The sequence below is a fragment of the Cornus florida genome, unplaced genomic scaffold (genome assembly GCF_030987335.1).
Source record: "Cornus florida cultivar Cherokee Brave unplaced genomic scaffold, ASM3098733v1 CherokeeBrave_3.0.0_Hap2_Chr06, whole genome shotgun sequence".
Lineage (NCBI taxonomy): Eukaryota > Viridiplantae > Streptophyta > Magnoliopsida > Cornales > Cornaceae > Cornus > Cornus florida.
The window spans coordinates 91,593,657-91,613,002 of NW_026775576.1; the positions used below are offsets into that span (position 1 = coordinate 91,593,657).

General features: G+C 36.8%; 3 protein-coding genes and 1 non-coding gene across 6 annotated transcripts; 1 reads left to right on the top strand and 3 right to left on the bottom strand.

Moving 5' to 3' along the window:
• Positions 1-152: 152 nt before the first annotated feature.
• On the bottom strand, positions 153-245 carry TRNAY-GUA (transfer RNA tyrosine (anticodon GUA)). The gene is made up of 2 exons: positions 209-245; positions 153-188 (listed from the first exon to the last, which is right to left on the bottom strand). It is a non-coding gene; the product is annotated as a tRNA-Tyr (tRNA).
• A 129-nt stretch (positions 246-374) lies between these two features.
• On the top strand, positions 375-3,573 carry LOC132312871 (bark storage protein A-like). The gene is made up of 6 exons (XM_059811417.1): positions 375-817; positions 1,856-1,919; positions 2,065-2,220; positions 2,648-2,839; positions 2,968-3,147; positions 3,227-3,573. Exons 1-6 carry the CDS (start codon positions 546-548, stop codon positions 3,413-3,415), a joined length of 1,053 nt encoding a protein of 350 aa, XP_059667400.1. The 5' UTR covers positions 375-545; the 3' UTR covers positions 3,416-3,573.
• Positions 3,574-3,617: 44 nt separating this feature from the next.
• Positions 3,618-9,746, bottom strand: LOC132312870 (lysine-specific demethylase JMJ13-like). 3 transcript variants are annotated; one of them, XM_059811413.1, is made up of 10 exons: positions 9,518-9,746; positions 8,026-8,356; positions 7,486-7,642; positions 7,073-7,292; positions 6,679-6,732; positions 6,504-6,583; positions 6,142-6,419; positions 5,653-6,042; positions 5,147-5,352; positions 3,618-4,217 (listed from the first exon to the last, which is right to left on the bottom strand). In XM_059811413.1, the coding sequence occupies exons 2-10, from the start codon at positions 8,297-8,299 to the stop codon at positions 3,957-3,959; spliced, it is 1,920 nt and encodes a 639-aa protein (XP_059667396.1). In that variant the 5' UTR covers positions 8,300-8,356; positions 9,518-9,746; the 3' UTR covers positions 3,618-3,956. The 3 variants fall into 3 exon arrangements, with proteins under 3 accessions (XP_059667396.1, XP_059667399.1, XP_059667398.1); XM_059811416.1 differs by lacking the exon at positions 9,518-9,746 and adding an exon at positions 7,883-7,942 and having other exon boundaries at positions 3,619-4,217; positions 8,026-8,125; XM_059811415.1 differs by lacking the exon at positions 9,518-9,746 and having other exon boundaries at positions 3,620-4,217; positions 7,883-8,121.
• Positions 9,747-12,770: 3,024 nt separating this feature from the next.
• On the bottom strand, positions 12,771-13,238 carry LOC132314582 (uncharacterized). The gene has a single exon (XM_059813427.1). The coding sequence runs from the start codon at positions 13,236-13,238 to the stop codon at positions 12,771-12,773; it is 468 nt and encodes a 155-aa protein (XP_059669410.1).
• Between the last annotated feature and the right edge of the window lie 6,108 nt (positions 13,239-19,346).

A 19,346-nucleotide genomic window follows, 5' to 3' on the forward strand; every position in this document is an offset into this window, starting at 1 on the left:
AGAGAGAGAGAGAGAGAGAGAGAGTAATGAGACACATTTGTTATTCCAACGGAATGATCAATGTGAAAAGAACAAAAAGAGGTGAAGTGACCAAATATTCTCAGAGCACCCACAAAAAATTAAAAAAAAAAAAAAAAAGAAAGACCAAAAAATCCGACCTGCCGGATTCGAACCAGCGACCTAAGGATTAGCTGTGAGCTTTAGCCTACTACAGTCCTCCGCTCTACCAACTGAGCTAAGGTCGGTTAGTTGATGAATTAGTTGGTCATATTATATTTAAATTATGTAATTATTTCATTGTGACATAATTATTGGAGTTTGTTCCCACGTGTGCCACTTGAATAACTAATAGTACTAACTGTACTACATTTCTTTCACACCCAATCAAATAGAACCAATCGCATTTTTCCCGTTTTGCTTCGTCTCCTCACTCAACAGTCAGTCTACTCCTCCTACTTTGCTGGAGAGGAGAATTACACACTCACCCACAGCCGTCTGATCATCCCCACTTAAGGGGAAGTAAATTAATCGAACGTTGGTGGTCAATGGCAGTACCAAGTGATGGGTGGAAGCTGAGGCCGATCAGGGCCGTTGATCTGGAAGTGATGGTGACTTTGCTTGTATTATTAGGGATGAGTAATGTAAAGCAGTCGATGCAGCTACGGTCAAATCATCCTCTACATGGGTTGGTTGACAGAGTGAACGAGAATGCGTATATAGGCCTTGTAATGGCTTTCTCTACTGAGCTCAATGTACTCCAATCCTCTGCTCTCTTCCTTCCCAGATCCGATGTCCCTTGGCTTGACTTGGCTGGCATGTTCTCTCTCTTATTATTATTATTATTATTTTCTCTTTTTTTTTCATTGATTATTTTTTTCTTTAGTGCAATGATTTCTTAATAGAACAGGACCCTTTCTTTGTTGCACTTTGGTGGGACCAACTGGGTCTAGTTTTTTTTATATTATTCACAGATTTTGTATTTTATACTCTTTCCATCCTAAAATAGTTAGGCACTATTGAGTCACAATTTTGAGAGTGTCACAACTATTTTGTAACAAGAATACTATTAACATATTTGAACTCTCAACCTCCCACGAGGAAAAAAGCTTTATTGCATAAGTTGTATTAGTGATATGGTATCACTATCATTAACTAGTTGGAATTTTTTTTTATTGCACCACCGATTGTATTGTATTAGTGATGTAGTATAACCAGCTGATTAGATGATGATATTGATATGGACCACTAAAATAAAGCACTCTAGGGCAAAGACCTTTTATGTTAGGTTTGAGCAATGACACAAATGCCAATGCGGTCACTTATCCAGAGAAACAATCACATGGGCCACAAATCCTTAGTTTTTGAATTTTTCTTAGGTTGCTTTCGATTGCATGGAATTGAAGTCTTTGAATTAGAATTTGTGAAATTTGAGAAAAACAATTAAACCAAAATTTTCTTCAATTTTACCAATTCCAAAACTTCAATTCCATACCGTCAAACACTCCCTTATAAAAATACAATTATATAATTTTGATTTTTTACTTTTTTTTCCTTTTAGCACACTCACTTAGTGAATTTGAAAACCTCATGTCCGATTATCCTCAATCTTTTACTTTGAGGGAAAATACCACCGAATTTTAACATTGATTAATGAAATATTTTATTGATTTATTATATATTTTTAAAAGTTTAATAAATGCTAGTTGGACTGGAACACTCAATTATACCTATCAATGAAAAGTTGTTTGGGAGTGCAGTAACTAAGTATTATTGGGACTGATAGAGTAGACTATTAAGAATGATTATTGTATTTGCTATATTGATTGATGAATTGATTGATTTACTGATCAGGGAGGAGATTCAACATTGGGAGTATTGGGGGTGTAGATGTAATTTATGTAATGGCTGGGGAGCAAACGGTAAATCTATATATTTTTTTATTTCTTTCGCTCTTTATAATAATTATTAATCTGTTTCAATTCCTCTTTGTAACCTGAATTTCATTATGCTACTATTTTAAAATTAGGTGTGTGTGTTTTTGACATTGGTATACATATTACTTAGCTAAATGCAGGTATTACAGTGCAAATCCTTGTTGATGTCTTCAATATTCGAGGAATCGTTCATTATGGGATTGCTGGTAGTGCTAACGACTCACTGTCCATTGGCAGTGTTGCTATCCTCAAATATGTTGCCTTCACAGGTTCTTGGAAATGGAAGGTACTGTTACATAAAACTTGGATCCAATACAAATATGATTCATTATTATGTTCATATATGCAATATAATCTGTATATATATATATATATATATATATATATATATAATTATGCTTACCATGTATGTTGCCTACCCAAAACAACTCATTTAAATGTTATTTGTATTATAGAAGTGAGAAATGTGTAGTGTAAAAAGTATAATGTTTCCCGCATTTTTATTTTTATTTTTATTTTCTTAAAAGTTAAAGTAAACGCATACACACCCACAATAGATAATTTACATTACCTCTTATTACCAGGACAACAATGAATAATTGCATTTATTGTAGTAACAAATATAATGCTTCCCAGTTTGATTTTAAAATTTTTATTTTGGTATATAAATAATGTCATAAATTAGGCCTATATTGTATGTTTGTGTTGCACAGAACCATCAGTCAGAAAAGGGGGATTTAACAGAACTAAAATTTGGGGCTTACAATTTCCCAACAAAGGGAGATAATTTGTTGGCAAAGATTGAGTTCACAGCAGAGGAATTATACTCCATTGGACAACCAATGGAAGAGCTCTTTTGGCTTCCAGTTGATCAAGAATGGTTCACTGTGGCTTCTCAACTTGTGGTATGTCAATTTTGTCTGAGATCTCTGTAACAAATCTTGCATTAATTGTTTTATATACATCCATTTTGTGTATATTAATATTATGTGTGTATATATATATATATATATATATGTACATCCATTTACAGGATTTGAAGTTACAACAATGTGTCAATGAGACATATTGCCTACCAGAAACACCAAAAGTTGTTTCCGGGTTGAGAGGCTCTACGGCGGATATATACCTTAAAAATGCAGCATACAGAGAGTTTCTTTTCAACGAATTCAACATCTCAACTGTGGATGAGGAGAGTTCTGCAATTGTAATGGTTAGTACAATTAAAACTTGGGAATAATTTCCTGTTCTGATGTATACATGACATTCATAGTGGTGACTACTTGATGCAGACATGTCTAACAAATGGAGTGCCTTGTGCTGTGTTTCGTGCCATATCGGATTTGGCTGGGGCAAGCGCGATATCTTCATCAGAGAGTGTGACTTCTTTGGCAGCTATGAATGCTCTTAGTGTAGCAGTTGAGTTCATTGCACTAATTGGCACGGCAAATCCCATCAGTACTACAAGAACTGCTGCATAAGTGCTAGGTAATGTTGCTTCGGATTGGAAAGTTTTCTCCTGTTGTATCCATATCATTGTCAAGCCAAGCATGTATCTCTTGTAATAAAAAATATAAGTACCATGAAAAACAAATTTTCATCAATAATCGACGAGAATCACAGTTTTAATTTTCCTTTTTTTTTGGGTGTGTTAGTTGTCATGAAGAAATGGTCTCACCTTTAAACCACAGAATGACACAGCTCTTTTTTAATGAAAGCATTGTTGTACAATATTCTCTATGTAATGCTATACAAAAGATGCAATCTTTGGTTGCTACAGAAGAACGAAGAATATAGAAATTGAAGCAACAGGCTATCCTAGAGATGGTAAGAATCAACTACTGTAGCAAATCTATTAAGGGAACCCTCTTATAACTGTGATTTCTAACATTTCAGGACGAAAGAAAAAGTTTAGAAGAACAAAAGAAAGTGCCCCCCAACCCCATAGATCTCAACCTTTCAGTATTTTTGTAGTCAGCTAGTTAAATGCTTTTGCTTCTTTCAGAATTAATACCGCTTCATTTATCTCTTGATGGAATTAGTTTCCATCTTCTGTGGTCTACGACTTGATCTAGCTCGCTTTTTAACCTCAGAAAATGATGGCCCTTTCACTTTACCACATTTTGCCCCACTCTTCATAGCTGTTATAACATCAGCCTGGACATTTTTTTTTATGAGACAACTTCTCATGTCATCGTTATCATCTTCGCATGCAGTAGTTTCTACACTACATCTTCCTTCACAGTCAAGCTCGTTCAGTCTGTCAAGATGCTGAACAGAAGTCTGTATAACACGAGAAGCAAATTAGTTAAACTTCAATTTGTCTGTATTTAAGGGAAGTAATTGAACAATATTTAGTCAACCCAAAATATAGTCAGCTCTAAATCGTAGAAGCATACACATATCCATCAAATAGTATGCACTGAATCATCTGCTGTTGCCCAATAATCATCTGCTACATATTTTGATTTTTCACAATGATATTAGGTGGTGTTTATGTAGGAAAAATGTTATCTATTAAGTGTATTCCCTATAACGTGTTTCTGGGGTGGTAATAAAAAGATCTCAAAATGTGGATCAAGTTCCACAGAATAAGCATCAAATCTACAAAGAAGAGATCTAGAAAGGAGAGGACACTGAGAGCAGGATGAAAGGTGCATCAATCCAATTTAAAAACAAGCACTTCCTAAACATTTAAAATAAACATATGCAAATTTATTTTCTGAATCCAATTACAATGACAATTACCAAAAAAAAAAAAAAAAAATGGAGTTCAGTATCTACATTGGTGAAGAGTAATAGCATATACAACGTAAACCAATTAAAGCATTACTTCACCTATCTACTGTTCTCAGAGCTTTGGAGTGGTGACATTCTTCAAAGTTTTTCTTATTTGCTTTGACAGAAAATCTACTATCTACATGATCAATCCTAATTGCTTTAATAGTCACAATTCTGAAATATACCATATTGATAAATATGTATTTAGACTAGCCGAGAAATTCAGATAGAGTACTTCACCTCCATTGATATATATCAGAATGTTAAATAATACAGAATTTTAAACAATATAAGAACTACACAGGTTCTAGCTTTCGAAAGCTCAAAGCTAGTATTTGTTGGCTAGCCCCTGGAAAATAACATGGGTAAAATTAACTGGTTGGCATACCAGAATGAGATTTATATTATATTCAGGGTCAATGCAAATTTACCTCACAATAGGGGCTGTATTCCTCATTCGTGCGAGGGATCATCTTCCACATCCACACGTCAGTGTCACATTTTACTTGTTGCTGAACCTTCTGTAATATTCCTTCCTCCTGCTCAAATTCTTTTGCTAAAGCTTCCATTTCGGATACATCTGCTCTAAGGAAAAGAAAACGCTTGTTCCCACATGGGCAGTTGCAGGACTCTACCACTGTGATGCGCATTTGAGATCAGAAGAAATAGCAACTAATTATAAGTATGAAGAGTGAGAAATAACTGCATTGGAGTTACATAGAATTTAACACCCAAGTTTATTGCTTTAGATGGATTACTGATAAAATGCTCATTGAAATCCTTACATGATACAATTTAAAGTGTTCACAAGATATTGAAATGCAATGAAAAACAAAAGCACCAATTGGAACTAAACAAACTGAAAGAACATTATGTTGCAAAAACAATGCCAAATTCAGCAAAAGTGAGAGTATAGCAGTGAACAACGATCTGCTACCATGGAAAAGGCAAATGGGATTGATATAGCAGTTGCACGTGATGTGTGCCACGTAGCAGTCCCGTTTGCAGAGGCTACAAAAAATGGTTCCTTGAGAATCTGGTGAAACACTCGGAGATGCTCCTAATTTCTGTAGACACCAATGGGCACAATGATGCAACCGTATCAGGCATGCAAAAGAAACCTTTACACAATCGAGAGAGATTGGATCTGCAAAGCAATAATCTGCACGATTCAAAGAATTTGAAAGAAGCATTGCTTCTTTACAAACAAGCTCTTCATAAGGAACAATTGGCATCCTTTCAAGAAGCGCATAACGCTTGGCAGCAGCTGCCCCAAATGAAAACCAGTCACCAATTGCAAAGTTAACTGCCTCACCACAGTTAAAGCCTGAAGATGCACAAGAAGAAATGGGTAATATAAGTACATACGCTTTTGTGTGTGTCTCTGTGTTCATGCATGTTGAGAGAGGGACATTAAATGTTTTACCATGACTAAATCCTGCATGATATGATCTGGGAAAGGTGATTATAAATTCCCCTGGCATTTGCACAGCTCTATAAACAGGGACGTCATGTTGTAGCAAAATATTCGGAGGAAACATCGTTGTTTTCTCCACAAGCATGTCGAAAACTCCATCTTCTCCATCAATTGATAGGATATCATCACTATAAACATAATGTTGTACAACTTTCTCAAATTCGGGAGCAGCATGACCAGGAACTCCATACCATGTTTTGGGTGCACCACAGTGGTGGTAATTAATGCTGAAAGAGGAATAATTAAAAAATACATGAAAAACAGTTTAGAGCTATAAAATAAGATAAAAATGTTAATAAAACAAAATATACCTGTACAAGTAATGATCTTCCACATGCCATGGAAACATACTAAATAGCATTCCAATGTAAAGCATGGGATCTGTTATTCCCTGGAACAAACAGGAGTTATGGCTAAGCTCATACCATAAGGTTTAAATATAAATTGAGAATCTTTGCACTAAGGGCTTTGTAATTGTTGCGTTACCGGAATTGCAGTTTCCAGCAAACGCAATGTAAATTTGGGCAGCCGTGGAAGTTTCTGATATTAAAGCAACAAAGAGAAAACAAATAAGATAATAGAAAGAAATAAAAGACAGAGAGAGAGAGAGTATGCAGATGCAGTCACAGAGATGTACTATCGGATCCTGATAATCAATTGAAGCCACAAAGCAGCTAAAATTGTACATGAAAATATGGAAAACAGTCAACAGCACATTCCAACACATGCAGATACATGTAAAGCTAATTGGCATGGGAGAGAGAGAGAGAGAGAGACGAGCGGCACAAAAAGAGGGAAGAGGTTTGGAAGCAGAATGTATAAGAAAGGCTTTTATCAGAAACACTCAAAAAAGGAGGAGGAAAAATGGTGGTATTAAAACCTTCAAGTTCCATTTGCTTCTTCCAAGTTGATCATGAGGATGACTTGAAAATGCACTGCCGTCCACATTAGCTCCATACTCAACTGTTCCTTTCTTACCATGGGCAATTTCGTTCCAAAATTCTCTTTCCAAGTATGCAGAAGGAAGACATCCAGAGATAAAATATTTACCAGCAAATACCTTGTTTGCCATCTTGTCAAAATCCTGTAAGGTGTACTTTCTGAAAGATAAGACATAACATCAAAATCATGGAGAGTTCAATTTCTGAAAAGCAGCTGTGATGCTAAACAACTATAAACAGCCAAAATGACTAACATTCCGCCATAGACTTTCCTCTTTATATAAGCCAAAATCGAAGTGATTTTTTTCTCAAAGCAAGACAAGAAACCTTAGTTATGTTTTCTGGAACTTACCTTCCTCTCGTGAAGGAAATGGCTTTGTCAACCATATCCCATTCACCAAGCCGAAGAGGTTGCACTGTACTTGCAAACCTAAGACCTTTTGTATCATTTTTTAGCACTACGCCGGCTGGAACTGAAGAAATCAGAGGAGAAACAATCTTGCAAATTCCTGAAATTCAGCAATTTAACTTTTTAACCCAATGAAAATAATAAGAAACACCACACTCTACAACATAATAATGGTGTGTCTGACAGTACCGAATGTGACTTCGAAAACAGTATTAAATATCTGGCAGAGCAATAAGAATAAAAATAGATGGCTATACTTTGAATATCATATAAAACCATAATTTTTATATTTAAAAGTAAAAGCGCAACGATCACACCTGATAAAATAGGATAAGCTCACCTACTGAAATCCTATACATTCTTCAGTTTAAGATGAGTTCCGTCAAGAACACAATTAACTCTGAGTCAAGGCAAATATTCAGGGCTAACTTTTCACTCTATTACATGGCACAATGACAAGAAAAACTTGAACTATTGTTATACCATATTTTGAAGCTTCTGGAGCAATATTTCTCAGGTAAACTAGAGGATCCTCAAAGTCCCCCTTTGATGGACGATACACAGGACACTCAGTCATTTTATCTATCCATTCTAAATCAGTTGTTTTGCACTTTGAAGGAGAACCTTTTCCAAATATAGCACCACGTGACCGAGAAAATGAATTTGCCTCACTACTTATTCTCGTCCCACGTGATACAGGAGCTTTCATCTTTGTAGATTTCACATTCCCAACATCAGGACCTGCCACAGATTCCATCCTTGGAAGCCTTTTCTATATTTTTCCTCAGGTAAGAAATCCCTTGCTTCCACTTGCCTAGCAAAACACCATTTATCTTTGTTAAACAACATTAATCTGCTACCAAACACTGCATAATAATATAAAATTTGGAGTAGAATCATGGGGCATGAATTTATATGTCACTAGAATATCTAGTCAGTGTACTGTGTTTTACAGAGCAATTACAATAAATCCTTTGAAAGTTTAATATTATTAAACATGTCTGTTTGTCTTCTTTATAACTACTTAAAATACGTATAGCTATTGTATATATCATGCATGATCATGGTATTATTTCTTTTCCTTTACCATCATTGGTTGAGGTTCTAGGGTTTTTTCAATATTCTTTTTTATTGCTCCATTTTAAATGGTAAAGAGTATGTGGAAAACAAAATGGACTGCTTTTATGCCTCCCTCAATGTTCTGTGATTGAAATTAAACAACAAATCTAAATTCATCAACCTATGATATGCAATAGTAAAATCAAGAAACCAAACTCAGCATCCTCGTAATTCGTGTGTGTGTGTGTGTGTGTGTGTGTGTGTGTGTATAATATCGAATGTATAGTTTTAAGTGAAGGAAAACTTCAACACCCATAAATCTGACAGAAGAATAATTACATGGGGAAAAGGATGTAAAATAATCCAAGATGGGATCTCCAAAATTTATAACTCAAAAAAACAGAAGAAGTTTCTTAATGTGGATGAAAATCGAAGTAAAGTTGCTTAGAATCAACCAATATCAACACTACTAGAGACGTATATAAGAAACTTAGATGACAACAACAAAAAAAAAAATTCAGCTGATTTAATAAAAATTCGATAAGTTTAATTTCTTTAAAGTATTCTGTATTCCCTAATTCAGAAAAATTCAGATCAACATACATATATACATATAACTGTTATGTATTGTTTAATAAAACTTTTTATAGTATTAAAATGTGGCCACTGATTCAGCATTAGGTCAAAATAGGACTCAGAGCAAAATGAAAATTTTTAATTTGCAAATTCAATAAAGGAAATGAAAGGAGAGAAGAACACCAGAACCAGGTATCAATAAAATGTTCCATAAATTGGTCAAGAAAACCAGAACAATGTCCATATGATTATAACAGAACATTTCGAATTGAATAACGGAAACGATAATTAGAAAGTGCCAAGAAGACAATAAGAGAGAGAGAGAGAGAGAGAGAGATACCATCTCGTATGAAACTTTGCGGGAGAGTTCAGTTCTTGTGATCGAGAATGCAAACATCACCAAGAACAAACCAACGAAAGAGAGGGGGTCAAATAACAGTGAAGTGAGAACTTAGGTGAGTTTTTTGACAAGAAAGAGGAGAAGATAATTCTGGAGAGAGATGCAGAAAATCACCAATAGAGAGCGCTCTTCAATCCAAAATCAAATATGTACGTAATATCAAGGGCAAGACCTCCCTTAAAAGTGTTTAATATCTCTTATACCCTTTTGTAATTTAATAAATAAAAAAAAAATTAAATCAAAAGACTCTATTACCCTTTTCCCCCTTCTTATAAACTTTATATTACCCTACCTAATATTATTTTTTTGAAAAAAAATAATCTAATCAAATGTTATTAACCAAAAAATAGTAATGATTGTTTTTGTAAAATTTAATGGAAAAAATTTGGTATGAAAATTGATACTTTGTATTTTTTAATGATATTTTTATAATTTTATGTAAAAATATAAGGTTAAGGAGATCTTTTAACATAAAAAAATGATGATTTATTTATGTTTTGAATTGTCATTAATGGCACGAGTGTGTTGAACTACCTATGTGTAACTTTTTCAAATCTCAAATTAGAACATTATAATTTATTCTAATATAAATTAGGGCCCCAAATCAACTGAACCAGTCAGGCTTGGTGCATTAGAGGCTTGGCTTGGAATCGTTGTCTAACGATTCAGGTTAAATTCGTTTGCCTCAAAATTGTTGTTTAATAAAATAAATTAAATTCAAGCTCATTTTTTAAAATTCATTTAATAAATAAGCCGAATTTGAAATATATTAAGATACACTTGTTAGTCTCATAAACACACTTGTTTACACAAAAATATATTATATATTTAAGGTGTAGTATATGCTATGCACAGGATGACCACTCTAATTCTATATATATATATATATATATATATATATATATATACACACACACACTTTAAAAAATATAATTGTGATTTCTTATATATATTTACAATATTTAAACCTATCGCCTCTAGGCAATATCTTGCACTTCTCTCTCTCTCTCTCTCTCTCTCTCTCTCTCACAGCTATGCCTCTCAATCCAATAATCTCACATAAGCACTCCAACGCCCTCTCTTACACAAACAGGACAATCATGACATTATCTTCAACCTCAATGTTAAATAGAACAATTGAACCTAATTAAATTAATGGGCTAAAAAAAAGTTTGATTACTTTATTTAGAAAAAACAATGTAAGAAAAAATTTGTTCACATCTAAGTTGGTCTGGATAGGTTACAATGTGTTGCACAAATTGTTGATGATGGATTCTGCGCAACCTGTATCTGATCTGACTTCCTGAATAAAGAGAAGAAAAAGTGATCCTACGAACACCGGTGTGTTACCGTTGGAGTAGGCTCCGACGAACAAGTCAGTGTGAATGATAATCTCCCTGTAGAAATCGAGAAATTGAGTTAGGGTTTATTGCGTACCTCAAAACGTTGATTCCCCCGCCTTTTTTATAGGGCTTAGGTTAAGATGTCACGTAGAATTACCTTATTGTAATCTGTAGACTTAATCCTCATCATAATCTTTAATCCTTATCACAATCTTTAATCCTTATTGTAATATGTAAAGCCTATCTCAATCTGTAATCCTTATCGTAATCTGCAGAGCCTATCTCAATAGTGCGTTAATTTAGTAATCTTCCCTTAATTATGGATATTTAAATTATATATCCATCAGTTGCCCCCCGTTTTGGATGATTGCTTGTCAAACTACCGAAACATTAATTCCAAAATATCACACAATAATATATAGTTAGAATTGCAGAGCCTGGTCCATTAGCCTAACTTATATTGTCATTTCGCGAATACAGTCGAGGGTCATAGTATCACATTGGCAGCTCGTATATGTGGCAAGTTCGTATATTGGCAAGCTTGTATATTTGTCGTAGTGCCACATTGGCAGCTCGTATATGTGGCAAACTGCCATGCTGGTAGTCTACCGTTATGTGGCAAGCTGCCATGCCATGCTGCCATGGCAAGTTGTCCTGCTGGCATGCTGCCGTTATTTGTCAAGTTGCCCTGGCAGGCATGCTGCTTTTATTTGGCAAGTTGCCCTGTTGGCATGCTGCCTTTATTTGGCAAGCTGTTATGCTAGCATGCTGCCGTTATTTGGCAAGCTGCCCTGCTGGCATGCTGCCTTTATTTGGCAAGCTGCCCTACTGGCATGCTGCCTTTATTTGGTAAGCTGTCCTACTGGCATGCTGCCGTTATTTGGCAAGCTGCTCTGCTGGCATGCTGCATTTATTTGGCAAGCTGCCCTGCTGGCATACTGCCTTTATTTGGTAAGCTGTCCTACTGGCATGCTGCCGTTATTTGGCAAGCTGCTCTACTGGCATGCTGCCTTTATTTGGCAAGCTGCCCTGCTGGCATATTGCTTTTATTTGGTAAGCTGTCCTACTGGCATGCTGCCGTTATTTGGCAAGCTGTTCTGCTGGTATGCTGCCTTTATTTGGCAAGCTGCCCTGCTGGCATGCTCCCATTATTTGGCAAGCTGCCCTGCTGGCATGCTACCGTTATTTTATACTTGATTTTATTGACATCTTTAGTCGGCTCGTCCCTTTAATAAGGAAAGTAGATTAAGACGAGTTTCACGTAACTCGTAATAAGGTAAGTAGATGAATACGAGCTTCACTCAACTCGCCCTTTAACAGGGGAAGTAAATTACTATGAGCTTCACCCAGCTCACCTTTTAACGAGGGAAGTAGATTACTATGAGTTTCACTCATCTCACCCTTTAACAAGGGAAGTAGATTAATACGAGCTTCACCCAGGTCACCCTTTAACAGGGGAAGTAGATTAATACGAACTTCACCCAGGTCACCCTTTAACAGGGGAAGTAGATTACTATGAGCTTCACTCAGCTCACCCTTTAACAAGGAAAGTAGTTAACCCCTCATCTTTTTACGAGGGAAGTAGATTACTATGAGCTTCACTCAGCTCACCCTTTAACAAGGGAAGTAGTTAACCCCTCATCTTTTTACGAGGGAAGTAGATTACTATGAGTTTCACTTATTTCACCCTTTAACAAGGGAAGTAGATTAATACGAGCTTCACCCAGGTCACCCTTTAACAGGGGAAATAGATTAATATGAGCTTCACTCAGCTCACCCTTTAACAAGGGAAGTAGTTAACCCTTTATCTTTTTATCGAAGGAAGAAGATGAAGCTGACCCTTCATTCTTTTAAGGGGGAAAGAGGTATGGTCTTGACATGGGAGCCATCTCCTCTGACGGTTGTCTCGGGATGTTGGCAAATCGTTGACACTTGTCGCACTTTTGAACAAAGTCAAGTACATCTTTCTGCATGGTGGGCCAATAGTATCCTAGTCGGATGGCCTTGTTAGTAAGTGACCTACCCTCAGCATGGTTTCTACAAACTCCTAAGTGGATCTCCCTTAAAATGTAGTCAGCTTCCTCGCTAGAAACGCATCGTAAATACGGAATGGAGAAGCTTCTCTTGTTGAGCACCCCTTTGATAAGCATATACCTAGCTGCCCACATCTTGACCTTTCGAGCTTCTGCTCGGTCTGTTGGTAGCACCCCATCCTTGATATATCTGATGATAGGATCTGTCCATTCCACATTCAATATCGCTTGTTGCACTTCAATTTGTCTCTCCTGAGATATAGATGGTTCGTCCAAATATTCCATTGGTATATTCTTATTGATCTCAGGTTCAATGCAGTAGCTAGCCGGGCTAAAGCGTCTGCTTTCCCATTCTCTTCTCGTGGTATTTGATAAATTGAGAATCTTTGGAAGTGATTCTTTAATTCCTTCACCTTTTGTAGGTAACTCTTCATCTTCTCGTCTCGTGCCTCATATTCCGCTTGAACTTGTCCAGCGACCAGCTTGGAGTTGGTGTAATTGCTCAACCCCTAGGGCATTTGCCACTTTTAATCCTGCTATCAAGGCTTCGTACTCTACTTTGTTGTTGGTTGCGTTGAAACCAAACCGAAGTGCGTACTGTATACTTTCTCCCTCTGGGGAGACAAGAACAAGCCTGGCTCTGCTAACCTGAACATTAGATGACCCATCCATGAACAAGTCCCAGACTACTTCTGGGCCCATCTGCTCACTTAAACCTGGTTCTGTCGAAAATTGGGGTTGTTTCTCCTCTTCTGGAGGGGTAAACTCAGCTAAGAAATTAGCCAACACCTGAGCCTTTACTGCTGTTCTTGGCTTATACTGAATGTCGAACTCTTCTAACTCTACTAACCACTTCATCAGTCGACCAGAGCTTTCTGGCTTGTGTAGGACCTGTCGAAGGGGTTGATCTATTAGGACCACTATCGTATGCGCTTGAAAGTATGGTCTCAGTTTCCTGGCAGACACAATTAAAACAAAGGCCAACTGTTCCATCCTTGGATATCTTTCCTCCGCACCCCTAAGTGCTCTGCTCACGAAGTATACTGGCCTTTGGACCCCTTCTTCTTCTCGCATCAGAGCTGAACTGACAGCTGTCGTGGAGACTGCAAGGTATATGTATAGTTCCTCTCCCGGTATGGTTCGAGACAATAGTGGGGGAGAACTAAGGTATTGCTTTAGTTCTTTGAACGCCTGCTCACACTCTGGGGTCCATTCAAACGTATTCCTTAGCACACGAAAGAAAGGTAGACACATGTCAGTTGACCGAGAGATTAGCCTACTCAAGGCAGCAATCTTCCCTGTTAGTCATTGTAGATCCTTGGTTGATCTTGTTGATCTCATGTCAATGACTGCTCGGATCTTCTCTGGATTAGCCTCAATTCCTCTTCTGCTTACCACATATCCCAAGAACGTTACTGAGGAAACCCTAAAGGCACACTTGCTGGGGTTGAGTTTCATCTTATGCCTCCTAAGTACCTCGAAGGTCTCCTGCAGGTCAGTCAAATGGTCTTTAGCTTTTAAGCTTTTCACCAACATGTCATCAACATATACCTCCATGTTTCTACCAATTTGATGCTTAAACATTGCATTCACTAGCCTTTGGTATGTTGCACCAGCGTTCTTGAGCCTAAACGGCATTACTTTGTAACAATACAAACCTCTATCAGTGATGAAGGCCATTTTTTCTCTATCTGAGGTGTACATAGATATCTGGTTGTATCCAGAATATGCATCCATGAAACTTAATAGTTCGTGTCCAGCCGTTCCCTCAACGAGCATATCGATTCTTGGGAGAGGAAAGCTGTCATTCGGGCAAGCTTTGTTAAGGTCGGTGGAATCCACACATAGCCTCCACTTTCCATTTGCCTTCTTCACTAAGACCACATTTTTCAGCCAGTCGGGGTAGTACACCTCTTGAATAAAGTCGACTTTTAAGAGCTTTTCCACCTCTTCTGATATAGCCTGATTCCTTTCTGGAACGAAAGTCCTCATCTTTTGTCTGACAGGTTTAAAGTCAGGGTTTACATTTAAGTGGTGCTCTATGATAGTGGGGTCTATACCCGGCATGTCTTCATGGACCCATGTAAATACGTCTCGATTCTTCCTGAGGAATTGAGTAAGTTTATCTTTGATACCTGGGGGGAGTAAAGACCCTATACTCACTTTTTTCTCGGGCTCACCGTCACCAAGGATGACCTCTTCTAGCTCCTCTGTAGGTTCCGCTCTATGAAAGTCTGGTCTATCTTTCCCTTCCAGCCCTTCAATTGTAAATGCCTCTTACGATTTTGTTTTTCTAAGAGAGGCGACATAACATTCGCGAGCCATTGTTTGGTCCCTTCTTAGCTCTCCCATACCATATTCAGTTGGGAAGCGCATCAGGAGATGGTAAGTGGACGTGATTGCTTTCATGGCATTCAATGTTGTCCTTCCCAGGATAATATTGTATGATGATGGGCAGTCCACCACTACAAAGTCCACCATTACAGTGACCTGCTTTAGATTGGCTCCTGCAGTAACTGGAAGGGTAACTGCCCCCAGTGGATGTACTTTATCGCCTGAAAATCCCACCAGTGGTGATTTCATGGGTCAGAGCTTCTCTCGGCCAATTTTCAATTTCTCGTATGCCCAGGGGGTCATCATGGGGCTGGTGAATTCCCTTGTCATCTTCTTCAGAAAAGGTTATGACCGGCTCCTCAACTCGAGGTAATTTTGTTGGAGGACTTGTCATTCCAACTTCATTCACCTCTGAAAAACTCCGAATACTCCTAGCATGAGCCCTCCGAGCCGAACTCGTCTCACCACCACCAGCGAAGCCACCCGATATAACTTTGATCTCACCCATTAGTTGGTGTTGAGGAGGGCGATCATCTCGGCCCTCCCGGGCTGGGTTGGAGCCTCCTTTTCCATTTCCAGTTGTGAATTTGCGTAAATGACCTTTACGAACAAGGTTCTCGATCTGGTTTTTGAGGTCGAAACAATCTTCTGTGTTATGTCCATGGTCCCGGTGAAACCTACAGTATTTACCTAGAGACCTCTTTGTTGGATCAGCTTTTAGCTTTGGCGGCCATTTCAATGATGCATCATCTTGAATCTGCAGAAAGACTTGATCTACAGATGTATTTAGGGGGTATAATTATTATACCTGCCTGGGCTGACTGGGCGGCGAGACGATCTGTCAACCTGGTTGTTTGAGAATTTCTTGTACTTCGATTCCTTTTCCTCCCTAGTGTTAGGTGTTGGCCTCTTCTTCTCCGACCTCTTATCTTCACCATCTTTGTTTTTTCGTGCATTCATAGCATCCTCAGCGTTCATGTGCTTCCATGCTCTAACATTCAACTCTGTCATGCTTGTAGGGGCTTATTTTGATAAGGAAAATAGGAACTTAGAAGTCTGTAGTCCTCCCATAAAGGCTGTGAGGGCAACCTTGTCGTCCACCTCTTCTACCTGCAACATATCAGCGTTAAAACGACTTATGTAACCACGGAGAGGCTTTCCCTTCTGCTGTTTCACATTCAACAAGTGTGTTACTGTCTCCTATGCCTCTGCCCAGCGATGAAGTGTCCAATGAATTGTTTGCTCAACTTATTAAAGATTTCAATGGAGCCTGGCTTTAATTTATTGAACCAAGGACGAGCCTAACCTTTTAGTGTGGTAGGGAAAGCCCTGTACATAATCTCATCCGGTACGACTTGCAAATACATAAGAGCTTTGTAGGTCTCCAAATGATCGAGAGGGTCCCGCGTCCCATCGAAGCTCTCAAGAGTTGGCATATTAAATTTGCTAGGTAGAGGACAACTCATAACATAACAGCGAGGCTAAATGCTAGGTTGGTCTTCTGTACCAGATCGTTCACTGTGGCCTGGCCCTTCCCTTTCATTGCTTGCATGACGTCTTTGACCCTAGTTCTCAGATCTTGCATCTACAGATTGAAATAAGTGACGTCTTCAGTCTTGTCACCAGCACAACCAGAGGTACCTGCACGGAGCCTGGTATTATTCCGTTCAAGAGACCGATGGTGATGGCTTCTCTGTTGACCCCCTATTTAACTAAGCTCAGCGTCGTTGTCAATCCTACGGGAGTCATTCTTGGGTACTTCATTATTCTCCACCTCATTAAAGGCGGCTAAGCGTTGTATAATCATTGAATTTTTCTAGACTAATTGGTTCATTCCCTTATTTAGGGTTTAAACCTGTTGTTCCAACTCTGTGAAGCGTTCCTGATCGTTTGGGACGGCGGGGGGTTGCCTCGTCGAGTCCCCTTGATCAGAAGTTTGCAACGCTTCGTATTCGCCAGCAACCAGACCAGATCGCAATCGAACCATACTTTATTTAGAGAACTAAAATCGTTCTCACAGACGGCGCCAACTGTTGATGATGGATTCTGTGCAACCTGGATCTGATCTGACTTCCTGAATAAAGAGAAGAAAAAGTGATCCTACGAACACCGGTGTGTTACCGGTGGAGTAGGCTCCGACGAACAAGTCAGCGTGAATGATAATCTCCCTAGAGAAATCAAGAAATTGAGTTAGGGTTTATTGCGTACCTCAAAACGTTGATTCCCCCGCCTTTTTTATAGGGCTTAGGTTAAGATGTCACGTAGAATTACCTTATTGTAATCTGTAGACTTAATCCTCATCGTAATCTTTAATCCTTATCACAATCTTTAATCCTTATCGTAATCTGTAAAGCCTATCTCAATCTGTAATCCTTATCGTAATCTGCAGAGCCTATCTCAATAGTGCGTTAATTTAGTAATCTTCTCTTAATTATGGATATTTAAATTATACATCCATCACAAATTTTTGATGGAAAGGAAGAATAGTAATGCCATGGATTTTATTTTCTTTGAGGTATACCATCACGAAAATCTATCGTGATTTATTCTCATTACACAGTATAAAAATTTACCAATTGAAATAATATATCATAGATGAGGATTTTGTAAAATTTCATTTGATTTAATAAAGTGTAATCTATTTATCAATGAATTAAATTTTAGTCATTTAAAGTTTCTATTGAAATTTTTTTAAGTGTATAAATCAAATAGTCAAACAATTTAAAATGCTAAAATTCGGTGGAATTCCATTTGAATGAGCCTCATTTCAATTTATATAGGACGAGGTTAAGAAGAATCATTAAAAATTGTAGTGACACAATATTTTAAAAATAAATTTATAATTTTCATGAGAAAAGAAAATATTCGCATGTTAGGACAATGCCCGCATTTTGGTGTTTGTTGTGTTTAAGAAGCCAAATTTTGTGATAGAAAACAGAACACCACCGAACCAAAACCCAAGTTATGTCATGTCATGCCAAATTCATACATGGACGATGTTTAATTTGGTCATTTTCCATTTAGAATATATATTTTTAAAATAATATAAAAAATATTGTTATAAGAATATTTAAGTCTTCACACGAGTTTAAATTATTTTATGGGTAAAGTGCAAAAAATCTTTATAAACTATGTTCAAATTTACAAATAACTTCTCAGAAGTACTTTTTGTGCATAAAACCTTCTAAACTATCACATTTAGTTGCAAAATGTCCTATTTGTCTTGACTATTTTTCCTTAAATGATTATAGTACCCTTTTCTTATTGAATTCCACTTGATCTATTTTTCTTGTTGAAATAAATTATGAAAAAAAATTAATACTAATTTGATGGAATATAATCTATTAAATTTGCCTTTAATTTTTGAAATTAATTATTTAAATAAAAATCTTAAGTAGAAAATTTTGATAAAAATTTAAGTAATTTCTTAAATTTTCATATATATATATATATTGCATAAAAAATATATTTTATTTACGTAATTTATTAAATTTTCATGAATATTGTATGAAAAATAATGTATTTTTTTTACACTAATTTTTTGGTTTTGTTTAAAGTGAGTATAATAAGTTAACCATTTTATAAAATGCCAGCTGCAAATCTTTATTTTTATTTTTATGATAAATTGATACTAATTATAAAATTAAGGTAAATGGTATAATTAATATTTAAATAAGAGAAAATATAATAAAAAATAATTTAATACGAAATAACAATTTTAATAAGTAGGGGTAAAATAGTTTTTTGTGATGGCTTTATCCTTAACTACAATAAATCAATAATTCAAGAAACAATCTTTAGTTCAAGGGGTTATTTGTAAAAGGATAATAGTTCGAGTGTTTTTTTTTTTTTTTTTTTTTGTTTTGCGCTTCACCCTTATTTTATTTTAAAGCCTAGTCCATACTTGCAAGTTTAGCCCAAATTCACATACACGATTCATTGGTCCAATTAGTATTGTATGATTTGGAAGCCCATGTAACAAATAAAGTACATTTAATTCAGTGGCCCACTGGCCCACGGTCGCTTTAGAATTTTAGATCAACTGTACAATATCAGAAA